The 17573-nt window shown below is 51.7% G+C and overlaps 1 protein-coding gene across 1 annotated transcript in view; it reads right to left on the bottom strand.

Annotated features, from left to right (window-relative positions):
* Positions 1 to 17573, bottom strand: part of LOC144953960 (protein spire homolog 2-like) — a 35754-nt gene extending 18181 nt beyond the window's left edge. The window contains exon 1 of the mRNA XM_078884555.1: positions 16978 to 17573. Within this exon, the coding sequence (XP_078740681.1) occupies positions 16978 to 17245 (268 nt within the window). The 5' untranslated portion in view covers positions 17246 to 17573. The remainder of the gene's footprint in view (positions 1 to 16977) is intronic.

Raw genomic sequence — 17573 nt, 5'->3', positions numbered from 1 at the left:
GGCTGTAGGGCAAGTGCTGTGTCACACAGGTACAGGCTGCAGGGCAAGTGCTGTGTCACACAGGGACAGGCTGTAGGGCAAGTGCTGTGTCACACAGGGACAGGCTGTAGGGCAAGAGCTGTGAGACACAGGGACAGGCTGTAGGGCAAGTGCTGTGTCACACAGGGACAGGCTGTAGGGCAAGAGCTGTGTCACACAGGGACAGGCTGTAGGGCAAGTGCTGTGTCACACAGGGACAGGTTGTAGGGCAAGTGCTGTGAGACACAGAGACAGGTTGTAGGGCAAGTGCTGTGTCACACAGGGACAGGCTGTAGGGCAAGTGCTGTGTCACACAGGGACAGGTTGTAGGGCAAGTGCTGTGTCACACAGGGACAGGCTGTAGGGCAAGTGCTGTGTCACACAGGGACAGGCTGTAGGGCAAGAGCTGTGAGACACAGGGACAGGCTGTAGGGCAAGTGCTGTGTCACACAGGGACAGGCTGTAGGGCAAGTGCTGTGTCACCCAGAGACAGACTGTAGGGCAAGTGCTGTGTCACACAGGGACAGGCTGTAGGGCAAGTGCTGTGTCACCCAGGGACAGGCTGCAGGGCAAGTGCTGTGTCACACAGGGACAGGCTGTAGGGCAAGTGCTGTGTCACCCAGAGACAGGCTGTAGGGCAAGTGCTGTGAGGCACAGGGACAGGCTGTAGGGCAAGTGCTGTGTCACCCAGAGACAGGCTGTAGGGCAAGTGCTGTGTCACCCAGAGACAGGCTGTAGGGCAAGTGCTGTGAGACACAGGGGCAGGCTGCAGGGCAAGTGCTGTGTCACCCAGGGACAGGCTGTAGGGCAAGTGCTGTGTCACACAGGGGCAGGCTGTAGGGCAAGTGCTGTGTCACACAGAGACAGGCTGTAGGGCAAGTGCTGTGTCACCCAGGGACAGGCTGTAGGGCAAGTGCTGTGTCACCCAGGGGCAGGCTGTAGCGCAAGTGCTGTGTCACCCAGGGGCAGGCTGTAGGGCAAGTGCTGTGTCACACAGGGACAGGCTGTAGGGCAAGTGCTGTGTCACACAGGGACAGGCTGCAGGGCAAGTGCTGTGTCACACAGGGACAGGCTGTAGGGCAAGTGCTGTGTCACACAGGGACAGGCTGTAGGGCAAGAGCTGTGAGACACAGGGACAGGCTGTAGGGCAAGTGCTGTGTCACACAGGGACAGGCTGTAGGGCAAGAGCTGTGTCACACAGGGACAGGCTGTAGGGCAAGTGCTGTGTCACACAGGGACAGGTTGTAGGGCAAGTGCTGTGAGACACAGAGACAGGTTGTAGGGCAAGTGCTGTGTCACACAGGGACAGGCTGTAGGGCAAGTGCTGTGTCACACAGGGACAGGTTGTAGGGCAAGTGCTGTGTCACACAGGGACAGGCTGTAGGGCAAGTGCTGTGTCACACAGGGACAGGCTGTAGGGCAAGAGCTGTGAGACACAGGGACAGGCTGTAGGGCAAGTGCTGTGTCACACAGGGACAGGCTGTAGGGCAAGTGCTGTGTCACCCAGAGACAGACTGTAGGGCAAGTGCTGTGTCACACAGGGACAGGCTGTAGGGCAAGTGCTGTATCACCCAGGGACAGGCTGCAGGGCAAGTGCTGTGTCACACAGGGACAGGCTGTAGGGCAAGTGCTGTGTCACCCAGGGACAGGCTGCAGGGCAAGTGCTGTGTCACCCAGGGACAGGCTGTAGGGCAAGTGCTGTGTCACCCAGGGACAGGCTGTAGGGCAAGTGCTGTGTCACACAGGGACAGGCTGTAGGGCAAGTGCTGTGTCACCCAGGGACAGGCTGTAGGGCAAGTGCTGTGTCACACAGGGACAGGCTGTAGGGCAAGTGCTGTGTCACACAGGGACAGGCTGTAGGGCAAGTGCTGTGTCACACAGGGACAGGCTGTAGGGCAAGTGCTGTGTCACCCAGGGACAGGCTGTAGGGCAAGTGCTGTGTCACCCAGGGACAGGCTGTAGGGCAAGTGCTGTGTCACACAGGGACATTCTGTAGGGCAAGTGCTGTGTCACCCAGGGGCAGGCTGTAGGGCAAGTGCAGTGTCACACAGGGACAGGCTGTAGGGCAAGTGCTGTGTCACCCAGGGGCAGGCTGTAGGGCAAGTGCTGTGTCACCCAGAGACAGGCTGTAGGGCAAGTGCAGTGTCACACAGGGGCAGGCTGTAGGGCAAGTGCAGTGTCACACAGGGACAGGCTGTAGGGCAAGTGCTGTGTCACACAGGGACAGGCTGTAGGGCAAGTGCTGTGTCACACAGGGACAGGCTGTAGGGCAAGTGCTGTGTCACCCAGAGACAGGCTGTAGGGCAAGTGCTGTGTCACCCAGAGACAGGCTGTAGGGCAAGTGCAGTGTCACACCGGGACAGGCTGTAGGGCAAGTGCTGTGAGACACAGGGACAGGCTGTAGGGCAAGTGCTGAGTCACACAGGGACAGGCTGTAGGGCAAGTGCTGTGTCACACAGGGACAGGCTGTAGGGCAAGTGCTGAGTCACACAGGGACAGGCTGTAGGGCAAGTGCTGTGTCACACAGGGACAGGCTGTAGGGCAAGTGCTGTGTCACACAGGGACAGGCTGTAGGGCAAGTGCTGAGTCACACAGGGACAGGCTGTAGGGCAAGTGCTGAGTCACACAGGGACAGGCTGTAGGGCAAGTGCTGAGTCACACAGGGACAGGCTGTAGGGCAAGTGCTGAGTCACACAGGGACAGGCTGTAGGGCAAGTGCTGTGTCACACAGGGACAGGCTGTAGGGCAAGTGCTGTGTCACACAGGGGCAGGCTGCAGGGCAAGTGCTGTGTCACACAGGGACAGGCTGTAGGGCAAGTGCTGTGTCACACAGGGACAGGCTGTAGGGCAAGTGCTGTGTCACACAGGGGCAGGCTGTAGGGCAAGTGCTGTGTCACCCAGGGACAGTCTGCAGGGCAAGTGCTGTGTCACACAGGGACAGGCTGCAGGGCAAGTGCTGTGTCACACAGGGACAGGCTGTAGGGCAAGTGCTGTGTCACCCAGAGACAGGCTGTAGGGCAAGTGCTGTGAGGCACAGGGACAGCTGCCACTGGGTGGCAGCGAGGGAGGGAGGAGTGGGTCCAATTGTTGACTACTGTGGTTGGTGATTCTGCTGTGTGTGGTGGTGGTGATTCTGTGCGGTGGTGGTGGTGATGGTGATTGTGTGTGTGGTGGTGATTCTGCTGTGTGTGGTGATTCTGTGTGGTGGTGGTGGTGATGATGCTTTGTGTGGTGGTAGTGATTCTGTGTGTGGTGGTGGTGGTGATTCTGTGTGTGGTGGTGATTCTGTGTGTGGTGGTAGTGATTCTGTGTGTGGTGGTGATTCTGTGTGTGGTGGTGGTGATTCTGTGTGTGGTGGTGGTGATTCTGTGTGTGGTGGTGATTCTGTGTGTGGTGGTGGTGGTGATTCTGTGTGTGGTGGTGATTCTGTGTGTGGTGGTGGTGGTGATTCTGTGTGTGGTGGTGATTCAGTGTGTGGTGGTGGTGGTGGTGATTCTGTGTGTGGTGGTGGTGGTGATTCTGTGTGTGGTGGTGGTGATTCTGTGTGTGGTGGTGATTCTGTGTCTGGTGGTGGTGATTCTGTGTGTGTGTGGTGATTCTGTGTGTGGTGGTGATTCTGTGTGTGGTGGTGGTGGTGATTCTGTGTGTGGTGGTGATTCTGTGTGTGGTGGTGATTCTGTGTGTAGTGATTCTGTGTGTGGTGGTGATTCTGTGTGTAGTGGTGGTGGTGATTCTGTGTGTGGTGGTGATTCTGTGTGTAGTGGTGGTGGTGATTCTGTGTGTGGTGATTCTGTGTGTGTGTGGTGGTGGTGATTCTGTGTGTGGTGGTGGTGGTGATTCTGTGTGTGGTGGTGGTGGTGATTCTGTGTGTGGTGGTGGTGATTCTGTGTGGTGGTGGTGGTGATTCTGTGTGTGGTGGTGGTGATTCTGTGTGGTGGTGGTGATTCTGTGTGTGTGTGGTGATTCTGTGTGTGGTGGTGGTGATTCTGTGTGTGGTGGTGATTCTGTGTGTGGTGGTGATTCTGTGTGTGTGTGGTGATTCTGTGTGTGGTGGTGGTGATTCTGTGTGGTGGTGGTGATTCTGTGTGTGTGTGGTGATTCTGTGTGTGGTGGTGGTGATTCTGTGTGTGGTGGTGATTCTGTGTGGTGGTGGTGATTCTGTGTGTGTGTGGTGATTCTGTGTGTGGTGGTGGTGATTCTGTGTGTGGTGGTGATTCTGTGTGCAGTGGTGGTGGTGATTCTGTGTGTGGTGGTGATTCTGTGTGTAGTGGTGGTGGTGATTCTGTGTGTGGTGGTGGTGATTCTGTGTGTGGTGGTGATTCTGTGTGTAGTGGTGGTGGTGATTCTGTGTGTGTGGTGATTCTGTGTGTGGTGGTGATTCTGTGTGTGGTGGTGGTGATTCTGTGTGTGTGGTAATTCTGTGTGTGGTGGTGATTCTGTGTGGTGGTGGTGGTAATTCTGTGTGTGGTGGTGGTGATTCTGTGTGTGGTGGTGATTCTGTGTGTGTGTGTGGTGATTCTGTGTGTGGTGGTGATTCTGTGTGTGGTGGTGGTGATTCTGTGTGTGGTGGTGATTCTGTGTGTGGTGGTGGTGATTCTGTGTGTGGTGGTGATTCTGTGTGGTGGTGATTCTGTGTGTGGTGGTGATTCTGTGTGTGGTGGTGGTGATTCTGTGTGTGGTGGTGGTGGTGGTGATTCTGTGTGTGTGTGGTGATTCTGTGTGTGGTGGTGATTCTGTGTGTGGTGGTGGTGATTCTGTGTGTGTGGTAATTCTGTGTGTGGTGGTGATTCTGTGTGGTGGTGGTGGTGGTGGTAATTCTGTGTGGTGGTGGTGGTGATTCTGTGTGTGGTGGTGGTGGTGATTCTGTGTGTGGTGGTGGTGGTGATTCTGTGTGTGGTGGTGGTGATTCTGTGTGTGGTGGTGGTGGTGATTCTGTGTGTGGTGGTGGTGGTGGTGATTCTGTGTGTGGTGGTGGTGGTGATTCTGTGTGTGGTGGTGGTGGTGGTGATTCTGTGTGTGGTGGTGATTCTGTGTGTATGTTGATGATGATGCTGTGATGATGATGCTGTGGTGATGATGCTGTGGTGATGATGCTGTGTGTATGGCGATGATTCTAGTTGTTATGATGCTATTTGGCAAAAACACTACATGGTAACGATGCTGTGTGGTGATGGTACTGTGGGGTGATGGTAGTGTGTGTGGTGATACTGTATGCTAGTAAAGCTGTGCATGATAATAAAGCTGTACATGGTCATGATGCTGTTTGTGTGTGGTTTATAGTTTTTATTGGTAAAAACTATAAACTATTTCTATTGTTTCGATTTAAAGCTTTCGTGACTGCAGGGATTCATCTTCTTGGTTCTTTCGGTAAAGTCGTCACGTAGAAGGAAAATAATAAAATAATAAAAATAAAACTTCATAAAATACAATTCTCACGACGTTTCGGCCACAACGCAAGCAGCCGTCTTCAGGTGGAGAACAGGTCTGTCGAGAAGGCAGAGTCTGAATGACACGCCCCAGGCTTGGAGCGACTATTTATGCTGGGATGGAGGGGCGAAGACCGTCTTGACAAAATAATTTGCATATCAAGAGGAATTTAGCATATTTATGGGAAATGCAGATATACTCCAAATATACAGCAGCAGGCATCGTCAGGGTCGGGATCGAACCCACGACCTCCTGCATACCAGGCGAGGTAGTTAACATCTCACAGCCACCATGATGATGATGATGAGATATACAGCAGCAGGCATTGTCAGGGTCGGGATCGAACCCACGACCTCCTGTATACCAGGCGAGGTAGTTAACATCTCACAGCCACCGTGATGATGATGATGAGATATACAGCAGCAGGCATCGTCAGGGTCGGGATCGAACCCACGACCTCCTGTATACCAGGCGAGGTAGTTAACATCTCACAGCCACCGTGATGATGATGATGAGATATACAGCAGCAGGCATTGTCAGGGTCGGGATCGAACCCACGACCTCCTGTATACCAGGCGAGGTAGTCAACATCTCCTAGCCACTGCGATGATAATGATGATGAGAGAGAGAGAGAGACACAGACCCCAAATATACAGCAGCAGCAGGCGTCAGGGTGGGGATCGAACCCACGACCTCCTGCGTACCAGGCGAGGTCGTCAACATCTCACAGCCACCGTGAACGCCCCGGTGATGATCGCCGTGTGGTGAAAGACGCTGCGGCTGATGACGTTCACCCTCCCGATACAAACCGTGATGACAAGTTCACACCCTGCCCCATGTGCGAGGGCAACGGTGGGTGGGGGGGGGGGACACGTGAGTGCAACTATGGGGGAGCGCTGCCCAGAGGGCAGAGGTCGCAACCGGGTACCCGATACCCGTACCCTACCCGATACCCAGCTAGCCGTACCCGGCCGGGTACGGCTAGCTGGGTACCCGTTTGCGACCCTGGTGCGGCCGGGTACGGGTAGGCCGTGAGTCACTGGTGAGTCACCGTTTGTCACTCATTTCCCAACGTCTTGTCTCTTCTCACAATTCAAGTTCCTAGAATCAACCCACCCGCGCCTGCAACATGGCTTCATCCCAGAGGTCGCAATCGGGTACCCGATACCCGTACCCTACCCGATACCCGGCCAGGTATCGGGTAGGGTACGAGTACGGGTAAGGAATCAAAACCCGTTTGCGACCTCTGGGGTGCGGGTTATTTAAAGAAGCTGAGAGTGGAGGCTTGGAGAGAGAGAGAGATGAAACGAATAAAAACCTACGTGTGGAACACATTTGCAAGGGCCACTTGTGAACGCAGGTGAAGAATTGGAGCCTTCAATCGCACCGCTGCCCTTCACCGAGGAGGTCTGGCTAAGGGGGGGGCGGGGTGGGGGGGGGGGTGTGTGGGGTCGGCAAGCGACGTGGCGAACGAGTGGACTGCGGGTCCCGTGGTGAGGCACGTCACTTGGCTCCCGAGGTCGCAAACGGGTTTTGATTCCTTACCCCCCATACCCGTACCCGTACCCGGCCGCACCAGGGTCGCAAACGGGTACCCGTACCCGTACCCGGCCGTACCCGTACCCTACCCGGCTACCCATACCCGGCCGGATATCATGTACGGGTACGGGTACCTGATTGCGACCTCTGGGATGAAGCCACGTTGCAGGCGCGGGTGGGTTGATTCTAGGAACTTGAATTGTGAGAAGAGACAAGACGTTGGGAAATGAGTGACAATCACGGTGACTCACCAGTGACTCACGGCCTACCCGTACCCGTACCCGGCCGCACCAGGCTCGCAATCGGGTACCCGTACCCGGCCGGGTATGGGTACCCGTACGCTACCCGTACCCGTACCCTACCCGAAATGAGTGACAAACGGTGACTCACCAGTGACTCACGGTCTACCCGTACCCGTACCCGGCCGCACCAGGGTCGCAAACGGGTAACCCGTACCCGTACAGCCAGTATGAACCTGACACGGCCACCATATGCGATCTGACACGGCCATTATGAACCCGCTGAGAGAGACAGAGAGACACCCAGACCCAGGGCTTGAACCCAGGTCATCTGTGTCTCTGACACGGCCATCATGAACCCCCTGAGAGAGAGACATCCAGACCCAGGGCCTGAACCCAGGATCTCAGTCTCTCCGACCGTAATTATGAATCTGACACGGCCATTATCATCTGACACAGCCATTATGAACCCCCTGAGAGAGAGAGAGACAGAAAGACACCCAGACCCAGGGCTTGAACCCAGGTCATCTGTGTCTCTGACACGGCCATTATGAACCCGCTGAGAGAGACAGAAAGACACCCAGACCCAGTGCCTGAACCCAGGATCTCAGTGTCTCTGACCGTAATTATGAATCTGACACGGCCATTATCATCTGACACAGCCATTATGAACCCCCTGAGAGAGACACACAGAGAGACACCCAGACCCAGGGCTTGAACCCAGGTCTCAGTGTCTCTCACACGGCCACTATGAACCCGCTGAGAGAGACAGAGAGACACCCAGACCCAGGGCTTGAACCCAAGTTCCCAGTGTCACTGGATCACCGTCACTAACACATTCTAGATTTGAAGCTTTCGTGACTGCAAGGATTCATACTCTAAGGTTTTTTCCGGTAAAGTCACCATGTAGGTAAAACATAACATTAAAAGTTAATGAAAGTAATAGTGGAAGTAAAAGAAAGTAATTATTTTATTATATTATTTTATTTCATTTCCATTATTACTTTCATTAACTTTTAATTTTATTTTTTGTCTCCAACACAGCCATTGTTATGAACCTGACACGGCCATTTGTGATCTGACACGGCCATTGTGACCCACACCCCACCCCCGAACTGTAACAATGATAGACCTAGCGGCGGGGGGTGGGGGGGGGTCAACAACCTTTTCATAGAAGAAGAACAACAAGAACCATTGTTGTTGTTGTTGTTGTTGTCTCTGACCAAAATATTTTGGGGGCAGCATCGCGCGTCAAGACGAAGGCCCTCCGTGTAGCCTTGACAGACTGTTGGGCCAAGTGCAGTGAGCAATCAGGTGCCTATGAAGGCAGCAACTGTGGAACATCAACTTCAAGTTCATGTATTAGGTGTAGCCCTGTGAGCCATTCGGCTCTTGAATGGGGTGCAACCGCAACAAAAAAAAAACATGAACAACAAAACATCTTAAAGTGAATATGTGACTGAGTGTAAACAGAAAATCCAAGAAAAGACGGCAAAATATTGCAGGAAAAACACCGTGTACACACCAACGCTGTGTGCAAACATCCCAGTGGGATGCAAGTCAAACAACAACAACAACCACAAGACAACTTAGATTAAGGCCATCACTCTAACTCTGTACTACAACAACACAAACATGTTCTTGGTTCTTTCGGTAAAGTCACGTAGAATGGAAATAATAAAATAATAAAAATTAAACATAATAAAATACAATTCTCACGACGTTTCGGCCACAACGCAAGCAGCCGTCCTCAGGTGAAGAACAGGTCTGTCGATTTTACCGAAAGAACCAAGAAGATGAATCCCTGCAGTCACGAAAGCTTTAAATCAAAATTTAACCACAAGACAACTTAGATTAAGGCCATGAGTCTAACTCTGTACTACAACAACACAAACATGGCCAAACCAATACACTTTTAGATTTGAAGCTTTCGTGACTGCAAGGATTCATATGCTTAGGTTAATCGGTAAAGTCACCATGTAGGAAAAAAATTAAAATTAATAAAAGTAAAATAAAATAAAAATCACGACGTTTAGGAGGCAACACAAGCTTCCGTCTTCAGGTGGAACCGTCACAGCCACGACAGCTGTATCAAGTAAATGAGAGATTGCAAGAGCTACCACTCCGTATAAATAATGGTTGGAGAGGGAGGAAGGGCCAAGTACGGCACACTTTTTATTAATATTTTTATTTAACTTTCACTAATTTTAATTTTTTACCTACGTGACTTTACCGGAAAAACCTAAAAATATCAATACACTTTTCCAAATCACCAAAACAAAGCCATGAAACAGTGATCTTAGGAACTGTGACGGAATCTTCACGATAAATGGCAACATGAGGGGAGTTGAAGTTGTCCAGCATCACACCCGGCCACGTCAGTCTCCCCACACCGCACCGGGAACTCATTCGAGGCTGAGTGGACCTAGGGGCGGGGAGTCCCAGGACCGGTTCAAATCATCGCCGCCGGTGTTAGCGTCTGCGGAGTGGGAATCGAACCCGGGCCCCCCCCACCCCCCACCCCCCACCACCACCACCGGGGGAATGAACTTGACGCGGCCTCGCAAGGTCGCGAAAACCAAAGGGCTCGTTATCCTGTACGGGGTCAACCCGCATGGCGCCACCACCACCGCCGTTGCCGCCGCCGATCGAACCTCGGACGTTGCGACACCGCTGTGGGGGGGGGGGTGGCGGGGGGTGGGGGGGGGTTAAAGTTCAACGGGATTTGAAAAGCGGGGAAAGGGGGGGCGCGTGAGGACGTCGCACATTGCTGGTGGCAAAATACGTGAGACAAATATTATTCCATTGGAACCTAATTTTGCCATCTTCTTGGTTCTTTCGGTAAAGGCGTCACGTAGAAGGGAAGCAATAAAATATTTTATGATGTTTTATTTTTATTATTTTATTACTTCCCTTCTACGTGACTTTACCGAAAGATTTCGATTTAAAGCTGTTCGTGACTGCAGCAGGGATTCATCTTCTTGGTTTTTTCGGTAAAGTCACCACGTAGAAGGGAAGTAATAAAATAATTAAAATAAAACTTCATAAAATACAATTCTCACGACGTTTCGGCCACAACGCAAGCAGCCGTCCTTAGGTGAAAACCAGGTCTGTCGGGTACCCGTACCCGGGTACCCGTACCCGTGCGGACGGGTACGGGTAGGCCGTGAGTCACTGGTGAGTCGCCGTTTGTCACTCATTTCCCAACGTCTTGTCTCTTCTCACAATTCAAGTTCCTAGAATCAACCCACCCGCGCCTGCAACGTGGCTTCATCACAGAGGTCGCAATCAGGTACCCGATACCCGTACCCTACCCGTACCCGGCCAGGTACGGGGGTAGGGTACGGGTACGGCCGGGTACCCGTTTGCGACCCTGGTGCGGCCGGGTACGGGTAAGGAATCAAAACCCGTTTGCGACCTCTGATTCATACTGTGCCTATTTTTGCGCTTACTGTGAAATACTTAACTTTTGTGCTTCAATATATTCATAATGGGTCCCTAAGTGTGGCGATAGTAAAGCTAAAATAACCCCCAAGGTTCTCGATTTGCAACGAAGAGCGTGGCACAGTCAAACTTAATGAGCAAGGCATGTCCCTTGCTGACGTGAGTTGTAATTTTGTGTGTTTAGTTTTGTTTATTTACGCTTGTGTTTACTTTTCTTTCATTTATGTTTATTTAGGTTTCGCACGCACACGTGTTCCATAGTTACCGTAGTTATTTGCATGTCCGCTTTTCGCCGGCCAAAATAAATTTGCAAGCTAAATAAAGGTTATGCTTTGACATTCGACTAACACACAGAGACCCGTAGACTCACACAGAGACCCATAGACTCACACAGAGACCCATAGACTCACACATAGACCCATAGACTCACACAGAGACCCATAGACACGCACAGAGACCCATAGACTCACACAGAGACCCATAGACTCATCACAGAGACCCATAAACGCACACAGAGACCCATAGACTAACAGAGACCCATAGACTCACACAGAGACCCATAGACTCACACAGAGACCCATAGACTCACACAGAGAACCATAGACTCACACAGAGACCCATAGACTCACACAGAGATCCATAGACTCACACAGAGACCCATAGACTCACACAGAGACCCGTAGACTCACCCAGAGACCCATAGACTCACAAAGAGACCCACAGACTCACAAAGAGACCCATAGACTCACAAAGAGACCCATAGACTCACACAGAGACCCATAGACTCACACAGAGAACCATAGACTCACACAGAGACCCATAGTGATGTTCTAGAAGGTATAGAGAGCTGAGTGATGTGAATTCTAGTGATGTTCTAGAAGGGATAGAGAGCTGAGTGATGTGAATTCTAGTGATGTTCTAGAAGGGACAGAGAGCTGAGTGATGTGAATTCTGGTGATGTTCTAGAAGGGATAGAGAGCTGGGTGATGTGAATTCTAGTGATGTTCTAGAAGGGATAGAGAGCTGAGTGATGTGAATTCTAGTGATGTTCTAGAAGGGATAGAGGGCTGAGTGATGTGAATTCTAGTGATGTTCTAGAAGGGATAGAGAGCTGAGTGATGTGAATTCTAGTGATGTTCTAGAAGGGATAGAGGGCTGAGTGATGTGAATTCTAGTGATGCTCTAGAAGGGACAGAGAGCTGAGTGATGTGAATTATAGTGATGTTCTAGAAGGGATAGAGAGCTGAGTGATGTGAATTCTAGTGATGTTCTAGAAGGGACAGAGAGCTGAGTGATGTGAATTCTAGTGATGTTCTAGAAGGGACAGAGAGCTGAGTGATGTGAATTCTAGTGATGTTCTAGAAGGGATAGAGAGCTGAGTGATGTGAATTCTAGTGATGTTCTAGAAGGGACAGAGAGCTGAGTGATGTGAATTCTAGTGATGTTCTAGAAGGGATAGAGAGCTGAGTGATGTGATTTACAACACGGTCAATGCATTGTCACCATAGGCAAACATCCGTATCATCTACGTCAGCGGCCTTCAACCAACAGCACACATTCCACATTACCATGCCAAGAGCCAGTATACCTGTGATATCAGAACAGGTCCTGGGACTCCCCCCGATCCCCCTTCACCAACCTGCATTGACCAGCGTGGTGAAGTATGGTCAATCCTCATGAACCAACACGACGTCGGAAGGAGGCCTTCATCTAGCAGTGGATAGACCACGGCTGCCGACGATGATTATAAGCATCAAACATTATTTTAATTTATAATTTTAAAAAAATTCCGTTAACTTCTTTCGCACCGTACGTAGCTAATGGACGCTGCGATGGGTGAGTTAGCGGTGAGTTCGTGGCTGGGTGGGTGAGTTTGCGAGTGAATGGGTGAGTGGGCGAGTGAATGGGTGAGTGGGCGAGTGAATGGGTGAGTGGGCGAGTGAATGGGTGAGTGGGCGAGTGACTGGGTGAATGGGTGGGCGAGTGAATGGGTGAGTGAATGGGCGAGTGAATGGGTGAGTGGGCGAGTGAATGGGTGAGTGGGCGAGTGAATGGGTGAGTGGGCGAGTGAATGGGTGAGTGGGCGAGTGAATGGGTGAGTGGGCGAGTGACTGGGTGAATGGGTGGGCGAGTGAATGGGTGAGTGAATGGGCGAGTGAATGGGTGAGTGGGCGAGTGAATGGGTGAGTGGGCGAGTGAATGGGTGAGTGGGCGAGTGAATGGGTGAGTGGGCGAGTGAATGGGTGAGTGGGCGAGTGACTGGGTGAATGGGTGGGCGAGTGAATGGGTGAGTGAATGGGCGAGTGAATGGGTGAGTGGGCGAGTGAATGGGTGAGTGGGCGAGTGAATGGGTGAGTGGGCGAGTGAATGGGTGAGTGGGCGAGTGAATGGGTGAGTGGGCGAGTGAATGGGTGAGTGGGTGAGTGAATGGGTGAGTGGGCGAGTGAATGGGTGAGTGGGCGAGTGAATGGGTGAGTGGGCGAGTGAATGGGTGAGTGGGCGAGTGAATGGGTGAGTGGGCGAGTGAATGGCTGAGTGGGCGAGTGAATCAGTGAGTGGGCGAGTGAATGGGTGAGTGGGCGAGTGAATCCGTGAGTGGGCGAGTGAATGGGTGAGGGAGCTAGTGAATGGGTGAGTGGGCGAGTAAATGGGTGAGTGAATCAGTGAGGGTGCGAGTGAATGGGTGAGTGGGCGAGTGAATGGGTGAGTGAGTGAATGGCTGAGGGAGCAAGTGAATGGGTGAGTGGACGAGTGAATGGGTGAGTGGGCGAGTGAATGGGTGAGTGGGCAAGTGACTGGGTGAGTGCGCGAGTGAATGGGTGAGTGGGCGAGTGAATGGGTGAGTGGGCGAGTGACTGGGTGAATGGGTGGGCGAGTGAATGGGTGAGTGAATGGGTGAGTGGGCGAGTGAATGGGTGAGTGAGCGAGTGAATGGGTGAGTGGGCGAGTGAATGGGTGAGTGGGCGAGTGAATGGGTGAGTGGGCGAGTGAATGGGTGAGTGGGCGAGTGAATGGGTGAGTGGGCGAGTGAATGGCTGAGTGGGCGAGTGAATCAGTGAGTGGGCGAGTGAATGGGTGAGTGGGCGAGTGAATCCGTGAGTGGGCGAGTGAATGGGTGAGGGAGCTAGTGAATGGGTGAGTGGGCGAGTAAATGGGTGAGTGAATCAGTGAGGGTGCGAGTGAATGGGTGAGTGGGCGAGTGAATGGGTGAGTGAGTGAATGGCTGAGGGAGCAAGTGAATGGGTGAGTGGACGAGTGAATGGGTGAGTGGGCGAGTGAATGGGTGAGTGGGCAAGTGACTGGGTGAGTGCGCGAGTGAATGGGTGAGTGGGCGAGTGAATGGGTGAGTGGGCGAGTGACTGGGTGAATGGGTGGGCGAGTGAATGGGTGAGTGAATGGGTGAGTGGGCGAGTGAATGGGTGAGTGAGCGAGTGAATGGGTGAGTGGGCGAGTGAATGGGTGAGTGGGCGAGTGAATGGGTGAGTGGGCGAGTGAATGGGTGAGTGGGCGAGTGAATGGGTGAGTGGGCGAGTGAATGGCTGAGTGGGCGAGTGAATCAGTGAGTGGGCGAGTGAATGGGTGAGTGGGCGAGTGAATCCGTGAGTGGGCGAGTGAATGGGTGAGGGAGCTAGTGAATGGGTGAGTGGGCGAGTAAATGGGTGAGTGAATCAGTGAGGGTGCGAGTGAATGGGTGAGTGGGCGAGTGAATGGGTGAGTGAGTGAATGGCTGAGGGAGCAAGTGAATGGGTGAGTGGACGAGTGAATGGGTGAGTGGGCGAGTGAATGGGTGAGTGGGCAAGTGACTGGGTGAGTGCGCGAGTGAATGGGTGAGTGGGCGAGTGAATGGGTGAGTGGGCGAGTGACTGGGTGAATGGGTGGGCGAGTGAATGGGTGAGTGAATGGGTGAGTGGGCGAGTGAATGGGTGAGTGAGCGAGTGAATGGGTGAGTGGGCGAGTGAATGGGTGAGTGGGCGAGTGACTGGGTGAATGGGTGGGCGAGTGAATGGGTGAGTGAATGGGCGAGTGAATGGGTGAGTGGGCGAGTGAATGGGTGAGTGGGCGAGTGACTGGGTGAATGGGTGGGCGAGTGAATGGGTGAGTGAATGGGCGAGTGAATGGGTGAGTGGGCGAGTGAATGGGTGAGTGGGCAAGTGACTGGGTGAGTGCGCGAGTGAATGGGTGAGTGGGCGAGTGAATGGGTGAGTGGGCGAGTAACTGGGTGACTGGGTGAATGGGTGGGCGAGTGAATGGGTGAGTGAATGGGCGAGTGAATGGGTGAGTGGGTGAGTGAATGGGTGAGTAAGCGAGTGAATCGGTGAGTGGGTGAGTGAATGGGTGAGTGGGCGAGTGACGGGGTAAACCGTATGGGTTAACACGGCTATGTCAGAGCAGGAAAATAAATGTGAGTCGCCAGGTTCGTAGTACGGCGCTAACCGCTACACCACCGCTCCCTAACGAAAGATATCAATTCAACATACGTACAAGCACACATAAGGTAGGCACTGATAAGGGGTTGACAGGTATGGTATAGTGTAGTGTATCATGTAGTGTATAGTGTAGTATATAGTAGTGTAGTGTATTGTGTAATAGTGGAGTGTATAGTGTAGTGTATAGTGTAGTGTATAGCAGTGTAGTGTGCAGTTTAGTGTATAGTGTAGTGTACAGTGTAGTGTATAGTAGTATATAGTGTAGTGTATAGTAGTGTAGCGTATAGTAGTGTAGTATAAAGTGTAGTGTAAAGCAGTGTAGTGCATAGTGTAGTGTAAAGTAGTGTAGTGTAAAGTAGTGTAGTGTAAAGTGTAGCGTATAGTAGTGTAATGTAAAGTGTAGTGTATAGTGTAGTGTATAGTAGTGTAGCATATAGTAGTGTAATGTATAGTGTAGCTTCAAGTAGTGTAGTGCATAGTGTAGTGTATAGTGTAGTGTAAAGCAGTGTAGTGCATAGTGTAGCGTAAAGTAGTGTAGTGTATAGTGTAGTGTAAAGTAGTGTATAGTGTAGTGTATAGTGTATAGTGTAGTGCATAGTGTAGTGTATAGTAGTGTAGTGTATAGTAGTGTGGTGCATAGTGTAGTGTATAGTGTAGTGTATAGTGTAGTATATAGTAGTGTATAACAGTGTAGTGTATAGTGTAGTGCATAGTGTAGTGTATAGTGTAGTGTATAGTGTAGTGTATAGTGTATAGTGTAGTGCATAGTGTAGTGTATAGTAGTGTGGTGCATAGTGTAGTGTATAGTGTAGTGTATAGTGTAGTATATAGTAGTGTATAACAGTGTAGTGTATAGTGTAGTGCATAGTGTAGTGTATAGTGTAGTGTATAGTGTAGTGTATAGTGTATAGTGTAGTGCATAGTGTAGTGTATAGTAGTGTAGTGTATAGTAGTGTGGTGCATAGTGTAGTGTATAGTGTAGTGTATAGTGTAGTATATAGTAGTGTATAACAGTGTAGTGTATAGTGTAGTGCATAGTGTAATGTATAGTGTAGCGTAAAGCAGTGTGGTGCATAGTGTAGCGTAAAGTAGTGTATAGTGTAGTGTGTAGTGTATAGTAGTGCAGTGTATAATGTACAGTGTAGTGTATAGTGTAGTGTACAATAGTGTATAGTGTAGTGTATAGTGCAGTGTATAGTGTATAGTGCAGTGTATAGTGTATAGTGTAGTGTATAGTGTATAGCAGTGTATAGTGCCGTGCATAGTGTAGTGCATAGTGTAGTGTATAGTGTAGTGTATAGTGTAGCGTAAAGCAGTGTAGTGTAAAGTGTAGCGTATAGTGTAGTGTATAGTAGTGTAGTGTAAAGCAGTGTAGTGCATAATGTAGCGTAAAGTAGTGTAGTGTATAGTGTAGCGTATAGTAGCGTAGTGTCTGAATTTCTCTGCAACAAGGTAGAGGCACCGATAAGGGTGCTAGTGGGGAGCCTGGTGCTGGAGCTAACGGGGTAGACGACCCGGCTGGAGTGAGTCATTGACGATGGCACCCATCAAATGAACGTCAACACCAACAACAACAACAACCGCCATTCGCCACTAAGTGGCGGTGACGTCACCACAACGCTTGTGCCAGGCCATGTGCACCTTGAGGCTGCCACGTGAAGTGTCGAACGCCCGCTGGCAGGAAGAGGTCACGGGGCAGACCCAGCAGGTGCCACGGGTCGACTGACCGAGATGACCGAGATGACTGGCTGATGCACCACCTTTGCCCCCTACTGTGCCAACGTCAACACCGCCACCACCACCACAGGCAAACGAGAAAGACGGACCTCACGAACCCAGCAAGCCACACGCCAAACCACCCCGACCCTGACCCTGACCCTCACCTCCGCACTCCACACGGAGCCCACCCCGGGCCTGCAGAACGAAGCGGACATCGCCGCCGCCGCCGCTGATGTCCGACTCCGAGGCGACCGGGGGTGACCCCGTGGCCGGCGGCGGCGTCGGCCGGCGTCCCCGCGCCAGCGAGCGGCAGGCGAAGTAGGCAAGAGCGTAGGCTTCATCCTCGGTGGCAGGCCTCTGTAGGAGAGCGAACGCTTCGGAGAGTTGGAGTTCTTCTTCCCTCGTTGCTAATCCTCCCGGCGTCTCGCACATGTCGGCATTATTTTAGTTTGTTTGTTTAAAGAAAAAAGTTTTAACTTCTATAGAATTGTAAAATTATTACTCGAAAAAAACAACTTTATTTTTTTTGTGTGTGTCACCGCTGAGGTAAATTAAACAAAATAAAAAAAAAATCTCCTGTTTAGTTTAATTCGTTAGAGAGATGAGAGGAGAGATGAGAGGAGAGATGAAAGGTGAGATGAGAGCCACACGGGACACGGGGTTGGGCGTCATCATCCAGCAGTGGAGAGAGCTATAGGACTCGGCCCGTCCTGGCCGAGTTGACACCTCGACCTGACAGCCGTTGCCATGGCAACGTCGG

Source organism: Lampetra fluviatilis, unplaced genomic scaffold (assembly GCF_964198595.1).
Source record: "Lampetra fluviatilis unplaced genomic scaffold, kcLamFluv1.1 SCAFFOLD_582, whole genome shotgun sequence".
NCBI classification, from domain to species: Eukaryota; Metazoa; Chordata; class Hyperoartia; order Petromyzontiformes; family Petromyzontidae; genus Lampetra; species Lampetra fluviatilis.
The sequence above is the reverse complement of the archived record's forward strand: the minus strand, read 5'-3'. Positions and strand labels throughout refer to the sequence as shown.